The following is a 17,276-nucleotide window of genomic DNA, read 5'->3' as shown; positions in this document are numbered from 1 at the left end:
ACCTTTCCAAATACACCCGCGTTAGTCAGCATTAGCATCCACCTCATTATCATAGGATGACGATCTGTCCTTTAGCCAAAACCGCGTGTGCCATTTTAGTCCCCACACCCCACCCCCACACAATGAGGTTTGGACACAAGCTTGGCTGCTTCTAATATAAATACTAGTGACTGTTTTGGAAACCTGACATTTGCTTGTCAGGCTCTTTTCTTAGTGGCCGATTGTTACAGTCGCAGAAGAGCTTATTAAGGAATGATTATCTCATCTGAATCTTTAATAGTCTTTGGCCTCTCAGAACTAATACCCCAGGATCACATTCCGTACGCCCAACAGCTCTTCTTTATTGTGAGGGGAAACAGAGGCTCAGGGAGCTGGAGGAGACGCAGCAGAAATGTCACATTCCCTGAGCACTTCTCCGACTGCAAATTTGAATCCCGCAGCCGTCTTCCCATTGCTCACACGGTTGTGCACTTTTTCATAAGACTGTGCACTGATTTTCATTAGATGCATGAAAGTCTGCTTCTTGTCACTTCTCTGTGGAGTTTGGGAGTCAAAAATAAAGACGGAAAAGCAAATCATTGCAGATTAAAAGCTGAGTCCTGAGTCTGGGGAGTTGGCTCAGCGGGAGAGCTAGCTTCAGAATTTACAGAAACAGAGGTCACAGCCCTGTGCATGTGTGTAATCCCAATGTTTTCAGGGGCGGAGACAGGAGAGCAGGGGAGTTACCAGGACTTGCTGGCCACCAGCCTAGTTCCAGGCTCTGTAAAACACACACACAGACACACACTTTTAGATGTATCATAATTCCCTTGCGGGCCATGCCAAGTGCGTGTGCCAAACCTCTGATGCACACACCACCCTATTCATCCCCGACACATTGAGGGGGAGCTGAGTTCTTCCTAGGATTGGAGTATTACTGGTAAATCCACTACTAGCATTTAGGTAGATATCTTCGTTTGAATGTAAGATTTTGTTTCTCTGGGATAAATGCCCAGATTTTTTTTTTTTTTTTTACAATCTCTAAAATGTATCTGACCTGGTTCTCACAGCTAGCCTAGGCTTCTGAGTTTATCCTCACATTATCACCAGTGACTAGTTATTCCAACGTGAGCTTGGAAGCTGGAATTCTCCAGTGGCAAAGGCCCTGCTTGTCCTTGAAGGTGGCCCCAGTAGAAGAGGTTTCTCTCCATACCAGGAAACCGTATTGCCTGCCCTGAGGTCTACCCCATATTTGACAACAAGGATTTTTTTTTTCTTTTAGCTTGGGTGTTTTTTAATCTAAAATAGCTGAATTCTGAACACACTGACTTTGGAAATGGATTCAGATATCTGTTCTCCTACTGAAGAGGGCCATGCAGTGACCAAAGACAATCAGGAATGCACTAGCGCCAACTGGGGCTGAGCAGGAAGTCTACAAAGCCCGAGGTTCACACTGACTAGTTGCCAGGAATCCTTCCTCCCCATAAGCTGCAAAACAGCTGCTGCCCCACAAGATTCTTCCCCCCCTTCCTTACCAGACACGATTGGTTCACGCCTGGCCGAGTGCAAGGCCGCACCACGTGCCTATTCATTTGCAAAGGGCGAATTCCAACTTTTGCATCCCCAATATCCAGCTGGCTACAACCTAGAAAAACAAAACAAAACAAGAACAACTGACTCCCTTTTCTGACCGGTTCGTTTTTAGCTCAAATGAGACACTTGCTGCTTTTATTTTGCCAATGTTTATCCATAGAAGAGGAGATGAAAAGACTTAACAACTTAAACTTAGGGTGGAAAAAAAAAAAGCTTGAAAAAAATTCTAAATCCATCAATCCCCAAATGTGCATTTCAGAAGATAGGGAGCCAGGCCAATTTAACAATATGCTAAATAGGTTAAACATTTCATCTTAGAATTAAATTCCTCAAGAGTGTAGCTTGAAGATTTTTCTACTCCAGAGAAGACAGGAAGCGCTCTGGGTCCACTGTGAGAGCTGTGAGTTGGGCCAGAGCAGGCAAGATCCGCATGACCCAGATCTGCCACTTCGTCCAACTAACTGCAAAGAGATGGAGCCTCCACCTTTCCCAGATGCTGAGGTGCTTCTCCATAGTGCCCTGGTACCAAATAAGTAATACAAACAATTGGCCTTTACTAGGTGCTGGCACAGAGCAAAGCACTCCACGGGGGTATATCATTGGCTCTACACAGTAGTCCTATAAGGTAGGTGTTACTCCCTGAGAGATAAGACACTGAGGCTGAGACAGGGGGGAAATAACTTGATTAAGATTTCACAGCTTTTAAGTGATGGATCCAGGATATAAGCCAGCATGCATAATTATAGATTCCAAGTTCTAAACCATATGTTCAGCCCCTTCGCTCTACTTTACCACCAGAGTCATCTTTCTGAATAAAGTACTTTGCTATATATAGTTCTCCTTTGGCATGTATTGGATATGACCAGACACCAATTCCGGTGTCACTAGGTTTTTTTAGACCCTTGACCCTAGGAAGAAGTGTCCATGGCAACAGGGGAGGAAAGATAGGGGGGGTGGGGCGGCAGAAGGAAGACAGTGAGGTTGAGGTGGCGCTTTAAGGCCCTACAAAGAGACTGCAACCAAGATCCCCACGCCTGCTCGTAAGCCTGTCTGAGGAGATCCAGAGAAAGCCCATGTTACCCTTCCCTCTGTCAGGCATCTACCCCACGCAGGATGTGCTGTCCACTGTGTGATTCTTTTAGAGCATAATTACCTTCGCTGGGACTTCCAGAAGGTGCTTGTGCACCCATCCACATACGTCTTTGGGTCTAAAACGCCATAAATACCCAGCCGTTTCACTCCAGCTTCTTCAACAATCCTGGATGAGCAAGCAGGCCACACACAAAATAAAGGGATGGATGGGTTGCAGGGTACCACTGGGGGTCTGCTATGAGCCAGACACTGGCCACGCTTGGTACACAGGATCTTACTGAATCTTTGCATGGGCTCTCCTAGGGCTCTCCTATAGAACGGGAAAACCAGCATCCTGAGCCCCCATCCCCACTGTGGCCTTAAAGCCAGGACTCAAACACATCTCCACATCCCAATGTGCATTTCTTTATCAGTACAAGTGTCTTGAGAGACAGTCCTGGAAGGGGAACAGGGAGGAAGCTGATGCCTCTTGCACGTCTTAGCACCGCATAGGAAGGAAGTGGGGATATCGGTAAAAGCATTAGCGGAAAGAAGTTAGTCTCTCTGTCCAGGCGATTTTAAATGTCACACGCTCGCAGTGATCAACAGAAAAAAATGACTTGGGTGCAGAGCCTTCCAACTGTCACTTGAGAAGTGAGCGCACATGCTCAGGTCTCCTTCAAGATAAAGGCATGTTTATTTTTACAAAATTTGGTTGGCCCCTGCAGTAGTCAAACTTATCATCACTAAGGCAAAACGCGTGACAAGAGCAGCCTATCGGCAGGAAAGTCATATTTAAGCTCAGGATTTCAGGCCCTTCCGGTCATGGTCATGTTGCTTGGCCCTATGTTTGGAATAGGTAAGGGGAGCCAGTGAGAGATGCAGTAGCCTCTTGCAGAGGACAGGACGCAGAGAGATGAGGAGAAAGGCCAGTTTAAGATGGGGCCTGTTGATATTGATGCTCTAAGGATGAGGCGTGGACAGGACCCCGGCCCCCTGCCCAGATGCAGCCCATAGCTCAGCCTCCGTGTAGGTCATCCAGTAAGGGGACCAGGCATTGTCTCCAACGTGAACTCTGTTGCCTGCTCTTTGATCACTTCCACCCCGTCTGCTCCCGGGCCGGGCCACAGAGGAAGGGGATGTAGGCCAACTTGATAGGCTGCAGTCAGTGGGGGAGGAGCCACCTCTCTGCCCGCTACCCTATCAGAGGACTAGGGAGGAAGGATGGGTACTATACAGGAGGATATGCAAGGGGGTAACAACTGGGATGTAATACGAATAAATTATTTTTAAAAGAGTCTACAAGGATGATGGCGCACAGGCGGTAGTGTCTGACACTCAAGTGCAAGCTGTGAGCTCCTCATGCGGCCAATGACTCAGTCACCTCCTAGTCACCGTTTGGTGAAAGCCGTGTTCCCTCCTTAGAGTTATGGGAATGACCTAGAACCCCTTTACAAGGCACAGGTAGAAATGACAACGGCTTTTCCTTCACATATGGAGTTTGGCCCAACAAAGGAAGATGCTGCATAGCACGCATGGGGGGCTCCCGTGGGGGCTGCACTGGGAGCAGGAGAACACCAGGACTTGTGAGAGACAGCGTCAAGAGAAGGCATTCCCTTCCGTCTGAGGAAGGAGAAGACTATTCCTTGGGAGTGAGCAAGAGCCTGGTGACCTAGACAAGGGCGACTTGGCTAGGGCACCTCACCCACAGCAGCAAGTACTTTCCTTAGACTATTTAGTGATTCCTGACTTTCTTTAGATGTCAAACCAAGCACAGTGCTTGAAGCTTTGTTTTTCTTTACATTACACCACAGTAGCGCCTTCACATCCAGAACAAACAAAAGTGGGGGAGGGGCCCTTACTAGTTGTGATTTGTCTACAAGCCAATCGTATTTTCATCTACTTGCTCCTCCCCAGATGCTGTCGGAAACACTTTCCATTTCAAGGAGGTCCACAGCCACCTGGGGCTTGCTATCTGGGGGGAGCCACGTTTTCTCTGAGTGGATGTTGCATCCAACATCCTTATTAATTCATCAGATATTTTAGAAAGTCTAACTATGGAGCATTTGCACGGAAGCTGAATTTGTCAGAGTCCTTGGGTGGCAAGCAACAGAATCTGGGTCTGGTTCACTTTAGCAGAACAGGAAATTATTGGACCAGATTTGAGAAACCTTGAAAACCAAAGAGGGGGGGGGGCGCTTAAGGAATGAAAACTCATTAGTGACAGCAGTCAGGAGCACATGTGGATTATAGTTATAACATCTCATGCATACTCAACGGAGGACAGGGCTGAAGTTAACCCTAAGCACTACATTTTTGGGGTGAGACTCAAACTTCAGAAAGCGTCTGAATTATGGCTTTAGAATTGGCCAAAGACAGGGCTCCTGATCGAAAAGCCCACTAATCCTGCAGCTGATAGATGGATTCTTGGAAGAGATTCAAGTGGCTATTTATCCAAAGAAAAGAAGGGATTTGGTGGTGTTGCCAGTGGCAGTGGCAGTGGTGTATATAGAGATAGAGATTTCATTGACTTACAGTAGTTAGAAACAATGATTATTAAGCACAAATATGTCTTTTTTTTTTAAACCTCACTTGCTTGGCTGTGTTTTCTGTTTGTACTTGTTATGTTTGTCTATGTTTTCCAGTGTCACTAACTGAAGTTCTCCCAATGCCCTAACACCTGGTTGTTGGGTGTCTTTGCTCTGGATGTAACAGTTAAACGTCTGAGGTGCTGAGAAGCCTTAGATTTCACCCCAACCACACTTCCTGAGCAGGTGGGTCTTTTCATAAAACGGTGGAGGCATAAAGTGATCCATGACAACTGAATGTGCTAAGTGATTTAAAGCCCATTTGTTCAAAGCATGTGATCCAGACACGGCTGTGCCAGATTCGCAGACAATAAGAAGACACAGACACAGAGAAACTAGTACGTCTCACACCTGAGAAGTTCGTAATGAGAGCACACACATAGAGGGCAGGCAGTTCAAAGAACAAATACGCAACCCGGATGGTACAGGAAACCTCACATTCCTCTACCTCCTAGTTTCCTGAAGAATTCCAGAGGTTTCGATCCTCAATGTCACTTTTGAACCATAGATTCTGCTACCCCTGGAGTTTTGTGTTCATTTTTTTTCCTTCTTCCTCACAATCGCTGCCTTTGCTCCTTCTCAAACTAGCAACCCCATTGCTGACAAGATGAACACAGCAACGCTCACGCAGACCTCGGGGAGAAGTGTCACCACAAGGAAAAGATAAGTTAAACAAAAATATATCTGTGTTTATTTATTTATTTTTTATTCTTACAGCAATTCTGGCCTGTTCGGGCCCCAGCGTACTACTATCTGTGGGAATTTTCTGCTCTCATTCTTAACTAGTAATTTGCACCATGTGATCATGAAGAGAGCAACTCAGCTCTCACGGTGTGGCCCCTGGACACGTGCAAACGCTCCGGCTGTTGGACACTGGGTCACCCACTCCCATCGCTCTGTAGTGCTGAACCAATGTAAATTTTTTTTTTCAGAAATATCCATCTTACCACTCATCACTGGGGCTTACAAAGGGCAGAGCCTGCTATGTCTAGCTTGAATTGCGTAACATTCTTCCTTTGGTTTCAACTGCTCTGGAAGGTTCTCGAAGGAGCAGAGGCGATGGGCTCAAGTGCTATCAAAGACTCGCAAGGAAGGACCGAGATTTGAACCATGGAGATGCCTTTAATGCGAGGGAGGAATGTGAACCAAAACCGTCAGATCAGGCTTCTTTAACCAAATAAACATGTTTCTATTCCACCAGTCTCCCATACATAATTTCTAAATAAGAAAAAAAAAAAGTCCGTCGAAGTACCGAAAAACAAATGAGTGCAGTCCCTCCAAGTAAAGAATTACTGAGAGATACAAGCAGGCAGCCACCCCACACCAAATTGTCCAGCCACGTAATTTTACACAGCTGAAACAGAGCAAGCAAGGACTGTGCGAGCTCACCCTCCAGCTCTATCGCACCCTTGATGTGTCTTTAAAAATAAAAGAAGGGGGCTGGCGAGATGGATTGGAGCCTCCTTCCCTTGCAGAAACTCAAATTAGGTTCCTAGAACCCATGTTTGGTGATACATTGGTCTGTAGCTTTATCCCTAGGCACACACAGGCATGAACACAGACACACACAGACACAGACACACACAGACACACACACACACACATACAGACACACAGATACACACACAGAGACACACAGACACACTCACACACACAGACACACAAAGACACACACAGAGAGAGAGAGAGAGAGAGAGAGAGAGAGAGAGAGAGAGAGGAATGAAAACAGTTTTTAAATAAAAAATTAAGAGAGAGGAAAGAAGAAATAACAGGCTAGAAACAAGGAAGAGAAGGGAAGGGAAAAAAGAAAGGAAGCACGTTTCTGAGCACCAGACTCAGGGACAGCAGCCATGGACAGAACTGGCTGGACAGGATGGGCTCTGGGTTAGGGTGGCTGCTCCAGCCTTGTCCTCAGAATTGCTAGCTGACTGAAAGATCAGTCTTCCATTTCCCAAATAAATGGAAACTTGAATATGTAGCATCTTCGGGATGGTTGTTGGCATCGGAAAGCCAGGGAAGCCCTGACAGTATGTCATCGCTTTTCGATCCCAATGGAAAAAGAAGCAACTTGAGCAACTACTGTGATACTCTCTCTGCCTTCATCAATTGACCACAAAAGGTCCAAAGCCTTTGGTTGCTAGGAAAGCAGGGGATTTTCAACTGGGCTAGGGAAATGAACCTAGCAAACAGACCAGTTCAATATAGACCTTTAAAGAGTACAACCAGCAATTGTCAATCATTTTAAGGAAACAAACTCAGAGCTGAAGAACTAATTCTTTAAGAAATGGCATTAATAGCCAAGAGTCAGGAACTTTTACATCACAAAAAGAACAGATGGCTGTGGGGGACCGTCTACTAGAATTTTTGCAAATTGAAAAAAAAAATCACTAAAATTAAATAACAGATGGCCTAAAGAACAAAATTTACATAACATAAGATTGAAGTAGTAAATTAAAATATGTGGCCAAAGAATTCTCTTAGGGTATAGTAAAAAATAATGAGCTGAAAATAAGTACAAAATCAAGATAGGAAAGACAGATGCAGGAGACCCAACATTCAACTAGTTGGAGTTCTAGAAGAGGAGAGAAAACCACTGCACTTCTCTAATTATCAGAGAACCCCAAGTTAAAATCCCAGAGACACCATTCCATACAATGTTGGGATAGCTGGCTATGATTTATAAAAACAAAATCAAAAATAGAAAATGGCATATGTTGGGGAAGGCATGAAGAAAGTGAGACCCTTGAGCATGCTGGGAATATAAGAGCATTGCATGCTGGGAATATGAGTATTGCATGCTGGGAATATAAGAGTATTGCATGCTGGGAATATAAGAGTACTGCCATTTGAGGAACAGTGTGTTTTTGTCTTAGTCACTATTCTGTTGCTGTGAGGAGACACTATGACCAAGGAGACTTACACCTTTTTAAAAAGCATTTAATTGGGAGCTTGCTTACAATTGTAGAGGATTAATCCATGATCAGCACAGTGGGAAGCATGGTACTAGAGCAGAAACTGGGAGCTTTACATCCTGATCTATAGGCAGCAAGGAGAGAGAGAGAGAGAGGAGAGAGAGAGAGAGAGAGAGAGAGAGAGAGAGAGAGAGAGAGAGAGAGAGAAACAGACAGACAGACAGACAGACAGACAGAGACAGAAACAGAGACAGAGAGGGAAGGAGGGAGGGAGAGAGGGAGGGAGGGAGAGTGACTGGGCCAGGCTTGGGCATTTAAAACTTCAAAGCCTACACACACACACACACACACACACACACACAGACACACACACACACACACACACACACACACACACACACACACACACACACACACACACACCCTGCGGTGACACACCTCCTCCTACAAGTTCACCTTTCCGAATCCTTCCTGAACAGGTCCAAGCATTCGAATAGATGAGCCTGTGTGGGCCATTCTCATCCAAACCACCACAGTTACTCAGAAACTAAACATTATCATGGAACCCAGAATTCCTTTCGCATGCATATACATAAAAGAATTAAAGGCAAGGCTGCAAACACACATTTTATCTATGGTAACCATAACGTGAAAATAGTCCAAGTGTCCACAGAAGGCTGAACAGGAATTCAAAATGTGGTTGTCCATACAATAAAATAAAATTAAATCATCCCTACAATTAAATTTTAAAAATGCAATGACATTTACTTAAATTTACTAAAGACATAAATATCTCATATATGTTATGGACATATGCCTGAAAGAGAGATGTGGGCTCAGCAACATGTATCCATGATGGTTGGATACATGGACTACAAGGATTTTCTCCAACCCCACGGTTTGGCTCTTCCTCCCCTCCCTATGCACACATGCTTGCACATGCTAGGCAGGTTCTCCGTCACTGAGCTCTATCTCCGTCCTCGGTCCTATTGCCTTAACAGTGACTTTTGATGAACAGAATTTAGGAAAGTGGATTTCAGTTTATTAGTTTGTCATCCTCCCTATACATCGCATGCTAAGACAATTCCATCATCACAGAGGTATGCCTCTGAGGTTTTTTCTAGAAACTTTATAGTCCAGTTCCTCTCAATCCCTCTCTCTCTCTCTCTCTCTCTCTCTCTCTCTCTCTCTCTCTCTCTCACACACACACACACACACACACACACACCAGTGTGCTTGCCCCAGAGGGAGCTAGAGGTTGACATTGGGCGTCTTTCTCTTATTGCTGTTTACCTCACTGTTCCCAAAGAGCGTTATTAAACCTAGAGCTCGCTGTTTTGGGTTAGATGGGCCAGTGAGTCCCAGGGATCCATCCACCTGTCTCTGCCCCACTGGCTGGGTTTACAGATGCATGCAACCTGGCTGCTTCTCCTCCTCCTCCTCCTCCTCCTCCTCTTCCTCTTCCTCCTCTCTTTTTCTTCCTTCTCTTCCTCATCTTCCTCTTCCCCCTCTTCCTTTCTTCTCTTCCTCCTCTTCTTTTGTATTTAATTATTTGTGTGTGTGTGGATGCTGCGGATCCACCTCAGGTCTTCACATTTGCACAGTAGGCAGTGCTCTTCCCTCTTGAGCTACCTCCTCAGACCTCCATAGTTTAATGTCTGAGTATGTGATTCTTCTGTTAGTTTGGGGTGTGTTTTGAGGTATTTATAAAGGTTTTTTTTCTTTCTATATACATGTATTCAGATGTTCTAACACCATTTATTATTAATCTCTCAGTCTGTTCTGACAGTAATACATACAATCTTGATAATTTTGGCTTTATAAATAACTTTACAATCAGATAGTATAAATTTGCCAGATTAGTGTCTTCTAAATATTTTTAGCCTATTATTCTAAAATTTTTAGTATTCTATACACATTTAAGTATTAACTTGACAAGCTCTACACAAAGCATGTTGGTATCTTATTGAAATCACACTGAATTTTTATATCATTTAAGGAAAGTGGCACGAAGTTTACTCCTTCCTCCTGCCAAAGCTGCCCATGCCCTAATTCTTGGAACTTGAAAATATGGCAGGGTACATGGTAAAGAGCGACTTCAGCTTGGTACTCAGCTATCTCTAAAACACGGAGGGTGACCTGGTTCATTCGGTGGGCTCAGAGTTGACATTTACATTTATTAAATGTAGAAGACGGTGTGAGAAGCCGCGCTCACATTCGCCATTATAAGATGGCGCTGACATCTTGTGTCCCATGCTAATACAACTAATCTGCGCATGTGCGAAGGGATTTTCCACTTGTTGTGCTCTGCCTCTCCCGTGGCGTCATCTCGCCCGATGAGCAACAGCCAATCAGGAACTGAAACATCCTAGGCAGAGCTTCCAAGGGGGTTGGAAGAGCTGGTAGCTGGACAGTTGACAGTTGGGAAAGAAGCTATATAAGGGATGGGTTTCTGCTGTTTGGGGTCTCCATTTTACTTGTTGTAAGCTTATGCTCTCCCTCTCAAGATGCATTAAAGCTTTACTGCAGAAGGATCCTGTTTGTGTGTGCAGCGTCGTTCTTGCTGGCGAGACGGTAACGCTAGCCACATCTGGTGCCGAAACCCGGGACGACCACACCATCGTCAGCACCTTTGGAGACCCCCTGACTACAGGGAGGATTCAGAACTGCAGGGTTGGTAAGTTCGGAGAGGTATGCGTGTTTCTGAAATTTTTGGGCTGATTCTAACTGTAATATTTACTGCCGTAATTGCCCTTCTCTTGTTCATTTGTTTCAAGAGGGCAGTAGATGAAGGACAGGTCACCCTAGAAGAAGTTCAGGATAGCATGTCAGAAACCGAATGTAGTGAGAGGTTGGGTGCGCGCAGGAAAAAGGATGCCCATAAAGAGAAAAAGGCTCAGGACCCTCCTGTAAAAGGAGTGCAACCCCCCTCAGGACCTAGTAGGTTTTATCCTTTAAAGGATCTTGAGGCATTGAATATTGATAGCTCTACAAGCTCTAATACCTCTGACAATGAGACTCCTGATTCGGAGGAAGAAGCCGAATTAGAGGAAGAGGCAGTCAGGTATGAGGAGGAGAGATACCACCTAGATGAACGAGAGGGTAATAAAAAACCCTCCCTCAATTCATCTCGCAGGGTGGCACCCACTGCTCCTCCACCCTACGAACTGCAGTCTGGATTTTCCTTCTGGCCGGAAAAGATTCGTATAATCATTATCCAAAACATCCTATTTTACAATTTGCATTAAACCAGGCCGTGGTATTTCCACGAATGACAGTTAAGTCTCCACTTAAGGATGGAATAATAGTATATACAGATGGTTCAAAAACCGGAGTTGGTGCTTATGTGATTAATAATAAGATAGTGTCTAAAGATTATAAAGAGACCTCACCTCAAGTGGTGGAATGTTTGATAGTTTTAGAAGTTTTAAAAACCTTTTCTGAGCCTCTAAATATTGTATCAGATTCCCATTATGTGGTTAATGCAGTTAATTTATTGGAGGCCGCGGGAGTCATTAAACCCTCTAGTAAAGTTGCCTCTATTTTTCAACAAATACAATTGACCTTACAAAATAGAAATACACCCATATATATTACTCATGTCAGGGCACATTCGGGCCTGCCAGGTCCAATGTCCCGGGGCAATGATTTGGCAGATAAAGCTACTCGATTTGTAGCTATTGCACTGTCCTCACAGGCAGATGCAGCAAGAGAATTTCATTGGCGCTTCCATGTGACGGCTGAAACTCTCTGCCGCCGCTTTTTTATAACTAGAAAGGAAGCCAGAGAAATTGTGACTCAATGTAAAAATTGTTGTGAGTTTCTGCCCGTACCCCATGTAGGGATAAACCCACGGGGCATAAGACCTTTACAGATCTGGCAAATGGATGTTACACATGTTTCCTCCTTTGGTAGACTTCAATACCTACATGTTTCTATTGATACCTGTTCAGGTGTTATATTTGCCACACCGCTAACAGGTGAAAAGGCCTCTCATGTGATACAGCATTGCCTTGAAGCATGGAGTGCTTGGGGAATACCTAAGACTCTCAAGACAGATAACGGACCTGCATATACTTCACAAAAATTTCAACAGTTCTGTCGTCAGATGAGTGTAACTCATCTGACTGGCCTTCCCTACAACCCTCAAGGACAAGGGATTGTAGAACGTGCACATCGCACACTTAAATCTTATTTAATGAAACAAAAAGGAGGAGTAGAGAGTGTCCTCCCCTCAGTACCAAGAGTGGCCGTTTCTATGGCACTCTTTACCCTAAATTTTTTAAATCTGGATGACAAAGGCCATACTGCGGCAGAAAGACATTATTCAGAACCTAATAGACCAAAAGAAATGGTTAAATGGAAAGATGTTCTGAGTAACACATGGAAAGGACCGGATCCTATTTTTATAAGATCCAGGGGAGCTGTTTGTGTTTTTCCACAGGATGAAGACAATCCATTTTGGGTACCTGAAAGACTTACTAGGAGAATTGTGGAAACAACTAAAGGAACGGACAATGAGGACGTGGATTCATCTCGTCATAATGATGCAGATGACAATTCCTGCAATGGGAGAATATCGTTGGGGAATCATGTCAACCTTTCCACTCCCAATGCCCGTGATGTATAATGCCCAGGTTTTCCCTAGGTTCTTCTCTACCAATAACAAAAACTCCCTGGACTATGTGTTACCTCGGTTCAATATAAAAATTTCACTATAGCAGCTAATCTGTCAAAGAGTCTCTTTCAGTTTATTTTACAGAATTGGACAGCGGAGTTTGAACAGACCTTAAGAGAATTGCGGACTGCTATCATTCAAGTCAATTCCACACGGCTGGATCTGTCACTTACTGAGGGATTCTCGTCGTGGATATCCTCAGCCTTCTCCTTCTTTAAAGAATGGGTTGGGGTTGGATTGTTTGGAGCTGTAATCTGCTGTGGATTAGTGTTGACCCTATGGTTGGTCTGTAAACTCAGGGCTCAAACAAAAAGAGACAAGGTGGTTATCACCCAAGCACTTGCTGCTTTAGAATCTGGGACCTCCCCTGATATATGGTTAACCATGCTGAAGCAATAAGTCGCTGGCTGCTCAGCTCTTGCACCCTCAGAGTCTCATCTCATTGCACGAGGTAGAGTGAGTAAGCTTCAGCAGCCCTGGAGAGTTGCACAGCGAAGCATTGCAGTAGAATGGCTCTGCGGCATATATGAGCTAATTCTAGGGAGGCATGTCATCTTGCATGAAGGTTGCGTGCCCCAGTGTCCTTCCCCCAGAAAAAACGGCACAGGGCCAGGCTATGACCTCTCCGGGTGAAGAGCTTAGGGGAGAGTTGTGTATGCAGGCCTGATATTTTGTTTGGGGATTTGACCTCTGTCTCCACTCTCCCTGTTGGGTGTCTTATTGCTTCTTAATAATAAGAAAAGGGGGAGATGTGAGAAGCTGCGCTCACATTCGCCATTATAAGATGGCACTGACATCTTGTGTCCCATGCTAATACAACTAATCTGCGCATGTGCGAAGGGATTTTCCACTTGTGCTCTGCCTCTCCCGTGGCGTCATCTCGCCCGATGAGCAACAGCCAATCAGGGACTGAAACATCCTAGGCAGAGCTTCCGAGGGGGTTGGAAGAGCCGGTAGCTGGACAGTTGACAGTTGGGAAAGAAGCTATATAAGGGATGGGTTTCTGCTGTTTGGGGTCTCCATTTTACTTGTTGTAAGCTTATGCTCTCCCTCTCAAGATGCATTAAAGCTTTACTGCAGAAGGATCCTGTTTGTGTGTGCAGCGTCGTTCTTGCTGGTGAGACGGTAACGCTAGCCACAAGACGGAGAGAAAAGAGGAACCTAGAAGGATGCAATACAAAAAGAACTTGGCATGATGTCACTGGCTTGGAAGATGGAGAAGTACTTGAGGAAAAGATGAGTGCTCTGTGGGAACTAGGAATGGTAAGGAAGTTGCTTCGTCCCCAGACACCACAGAAGGAATGCACTCTTGATTTTATGAGGCCCGGATCAGAATTCAACCTACAGAGCTGTAAGATAATAAATGCATGTTCTTTAAAACCTCTATGTTTGTGGTGATTTGTCATGGCAGTCATGAGAGCAGACATAATTGATATCTTTGTGATATTAAAATTTCCAATCTACGACCATGGTGTGGCTCTTCCTTTATTTAGGTGTGCCCCGATTCCTCTCTGTGGTGGTTTATAGCTGTCAGGCTAGCAGCCTTGCGCATCTTTATGAACTTCATTCCTGGGGGGTTCAGATTTCTTGATGCACAGCATAGGTCTGCGTGTTTGAAGCAGAAGTCACTCAAGCTATGAGCTAGAAGAAACCACTGAAATAGAGCTTTGATAAATCGCTAGAGGCTGACTGTAGGCTAGCATGAGCAATCCCTCGGAACCATAGCATGAGAGGCCCCTCCACCCCCCACCTTGGTAGATGCTGTTTCCTGGAGTCTAACAGGGCAAAATCAAGAAAGATCTCCTGGTGGCTGTCAAGGGAGGAGCGGAAGAAGAATAGCTGAAAAACTTGTGCAGAGGTTTCCCTGCAATGGTGGCCCATGTGGCAAGGGAAGAGACTTTTTCAGAAACTCATCCCCATTTTAGAAAGGGCATCCTTTCCACCGGAGCACTTGCTAATGTCTTGTATTGCGTACAGGAAGAAAATAGTCACTGGAGATCAAGGTGTTGCAGAAATGGATGGGAAACATTGCAATTGGGAGAAAGAATTGGGGAAGAGAATGGGAGAAAAGTTGTGCCACTGCAAAAACAAACAATCAAACAAAGGAAGACTTGCAAAATTATAGGTTCAAAAAGCCAGTAATTTAATCAGAACAGTGTAGGTGACACCCCACTCGCCACAGTTGACCACACTTTCAGGGTTCTAGTGTAACAATGGTGGGCCACAGCTGAAAGAGTGTAAGGCAGTGCCCTTTAAGAGAAAATATTTATGGTTACCTAAAGTCAAGACAAGAAAGAAAAACAAAAATACCAGAGGGGTTTGAAACCTCTATCAGCTGTACCTCCAGCAAATGGAATCGTTCAAATCCTGGGATATCGTAGCTTCTCAAGTTAACATCCTGTTTACCCACTTCCATACCCGAGAGGACATGTCCAATTTCTCTCAGACCAGTTGTAGGAGGGCAGAGAAAAGAAGGTTGTTGCTTCCCACCCACAGGTCATGTTGTCTTCAAGAATCTTTCAGACTACTGGCTATGCTGCCCACCTTCCACCATTGTCACTAGCCCGCCTGGCCCTTCCTCAGGCAAATCTATGAGGTTTTACAAAGGCCTTCTCATCGGCCTGCCAATGTACTCCAGAAGCTTCTGGAACCACTGTTCAGATGCGGCATTCTGTGTGTAAGGCACTCTTTCATCAGGGTCTCCTTGTGCCTGCCACTGTTCTACCATCCCCTCTCTGTAACTTCCGTATGATTTGAGCTTTTTTGGTATCGCATTAAAAGTGATGCATCTAAGTCCTTCGTATCTTGGTGCTCTCCCTTGTACTGTTTGTATTATTCTCTTTTTTTCTATTTCCCCTCATGCTCGGTGTGTTCTAGTTTGCTGTCTGTTGCTGTGATAAACAGCATGACCAAAGGCTACTAGGGTGGAAAGGATTTATTTGTTTGTTTGTTTCCAGAGAATCCTTCATCACTGAGGGAATGCAGGGCAGGGACTATGGACAAGCATCTCTCAGTTTCTCTGTCTCTGTCTCTCTGTCTCTGTCTCTCTGTCTCTCTGTGTCTCTCTGTGTCTCTCTGTGTCTCTCTGTCTCTGTCTCTCTCTGTCTCTTTCTGTCTGTCTGTCTGTCTGTCTGTCTGTCTGTCTGTCTGTCTGTCTCTCTCTCTCTCTCTCTCTCTCTCTCTCTCTCTCAAACTGTCTCTCATTTTCTTATACGGATCAGGCCCACTTACCTAAGCATTGTGCTGCCCACAGTGGGCTGGGCCAGCTACACCAATCATATATCAAGACAAATTTTCACAGATACAGACACAGGCCAATCTGATGAAGACCATTTTGTTTTTCGTCTTTCGAGACACGGTTTCATTGTGTAGCCTTGGCTGTCCTAGACTCACTTTACAGACCAGGCTGTCTTTGAACTCACTAAGATCTACCTTGCTCTGTCTCTTTGAGTGCTGGAATTACAGGTGTGCACCAATTCTTTAGCCGGGGTTTTCTCTTCCAAAGGGATTCTGGGTTGTGTCAGGTGGGCAATATAATTAACCAGCAAGCAATGTTTATACCTTAGCTTGCTAATTGGACACACGACTCCTAATTGTTTTCATCATTCAATGGTTCATGTAAGGGCTCTTGCCTTGAACCATTCACTATTTTCTCTAAGACTTCCTCTTAACAGGCCAGGTGAAGATTTATGCCTCTTACTGTGACATAATCACAGGAATAGACCAACTTTTGGATTCAAGAAGCCTTACAGCACTGGGCCATGGTGGTGCATGCCTTTAATTCCAGCACTTGGGAGGCAGAGGCAGGTGGATCTCCATGAGTTCAAGGCCAACCTCGACTACAGAGCAAGTTCCAGGACAGCTAGAGCTGTTACACAGAGAAACCTTGTCACGAAAACCAGAACCAAAACCAAAATCAACCAAACAAACAAAAAAGAAGCCTTACGGCTTTCTTTAAGGCTATGGGCCATGTGTTTACTCCCTTATTCTACTGTTTTCCTCATTCTTTACCTGTCAATCAAAATCACAATAGATGGAAGGACTTTTATTTACTAATGATTTTATGTCAAATCAACAACTTTAAAAAGAGACTAATTTAAGATTTCTTGGCCACTCCCATGGCTTCACTTTTGAGCTGGATCAGCATGGGTCACGTGCTAATAGAGTTTCTGAGCCATTTGTCTAAAATGACTTGGGACTTAAGCCAAAGGTATGGGATGGCATTTCTGATGTCAGGTTTGAAACTCTGGCAAGAAAGTGTAAGTTGTTGCTGTCTTCAGAATTCTTGAAAATTACCATAGTGAACAGTTTAGTCATGCATGGCTACAAGAAAGAAAAAAACTCACATACGCTAGATTAATTAAAGAGAGGTTTATTGCAAGGACATCAGAGCAGCTCGAGGAGTCCAGTTTTAGCAAGGACAGCAGAATTATCCTTAGCTGTATTACCAGTAGG

The 17,276-nt window shown here is 44.7% G+C and overlaps 1 protein-coding gene across 2 annotated transcripts; it reads left to right on the top strand.

Moving 5' to 3' along the window:
- The first annotated feature begins 10,560 nt into the window (after positions 1 to 10,560).
- Positions 10,561 to 13,404, top strand: LOC311595863 (uncharacterized protein). Of its 2 annotated transcripts, none has more exons than XR_014778597.1 (2): positions 10,561 to 10,820; positions 12,588 to 13,404. XR_014778597.1 is itself a non-coding variant. In XM_084778895.1 (2 exons), the coding sequence occupies exons 1-2, from the start codon at positions 10,634 to 10,636 to the stop codon at positions 12,771 to 12,773; spliced, it is 387 nt and encodes a 128-aa protein (XP_084635021.1). In that variant the 5' UTR covers positions 10,561 to 10,633; the 3' UTR covers positions 12,774 to 13,404. The 2 variants fall into 2 exon arrangements, 1 of the variants encoding a protein (XP_084635021.1); XM_084778895.1 differs by having other exon boundaries at positions 10,561 to 10,834.
- The last annotated feature ends 3,872 nt before the right edge of the window (positions 13,405 to 17,276 follow it).

The sequence above is a fragment of the Acomys minous genome, assembly GCF_964271855.1.
Source record: "Acomys minous genome assembly, chromosome: 4".
In the NCBI taxonomy this organism is placed as follows: Eukaryota; Metazoa; Chordata; class Mammalia; order Rodentia; family Muridae; genus Acomys; species Acomys minous.
The sequence above is the reverse complement of the archived record's forward strand: the minus strand, read 5'-3'. Positions and strand labels throughout refer to the sequence as shown.

What these genes read in the sequence shown, in the direction of transcription:
- LOC311595863 (XM_084778895.1), top strand. Translation starts at nt 10,634, where the DNA reads ATGCTCTCCCTCTCAAGATGCATTAAAGCTTTACTGCAGAAGGATCCT. An exon ending in GGGTTGGTAAGTTCGGAGAG is followed by an intron (nt 10,835 to 12,587) that starts GTATGCGTGTTT and finishes GTTTTTCCACAG; the next exon opens with GATGAAGACAATCCATTTTG.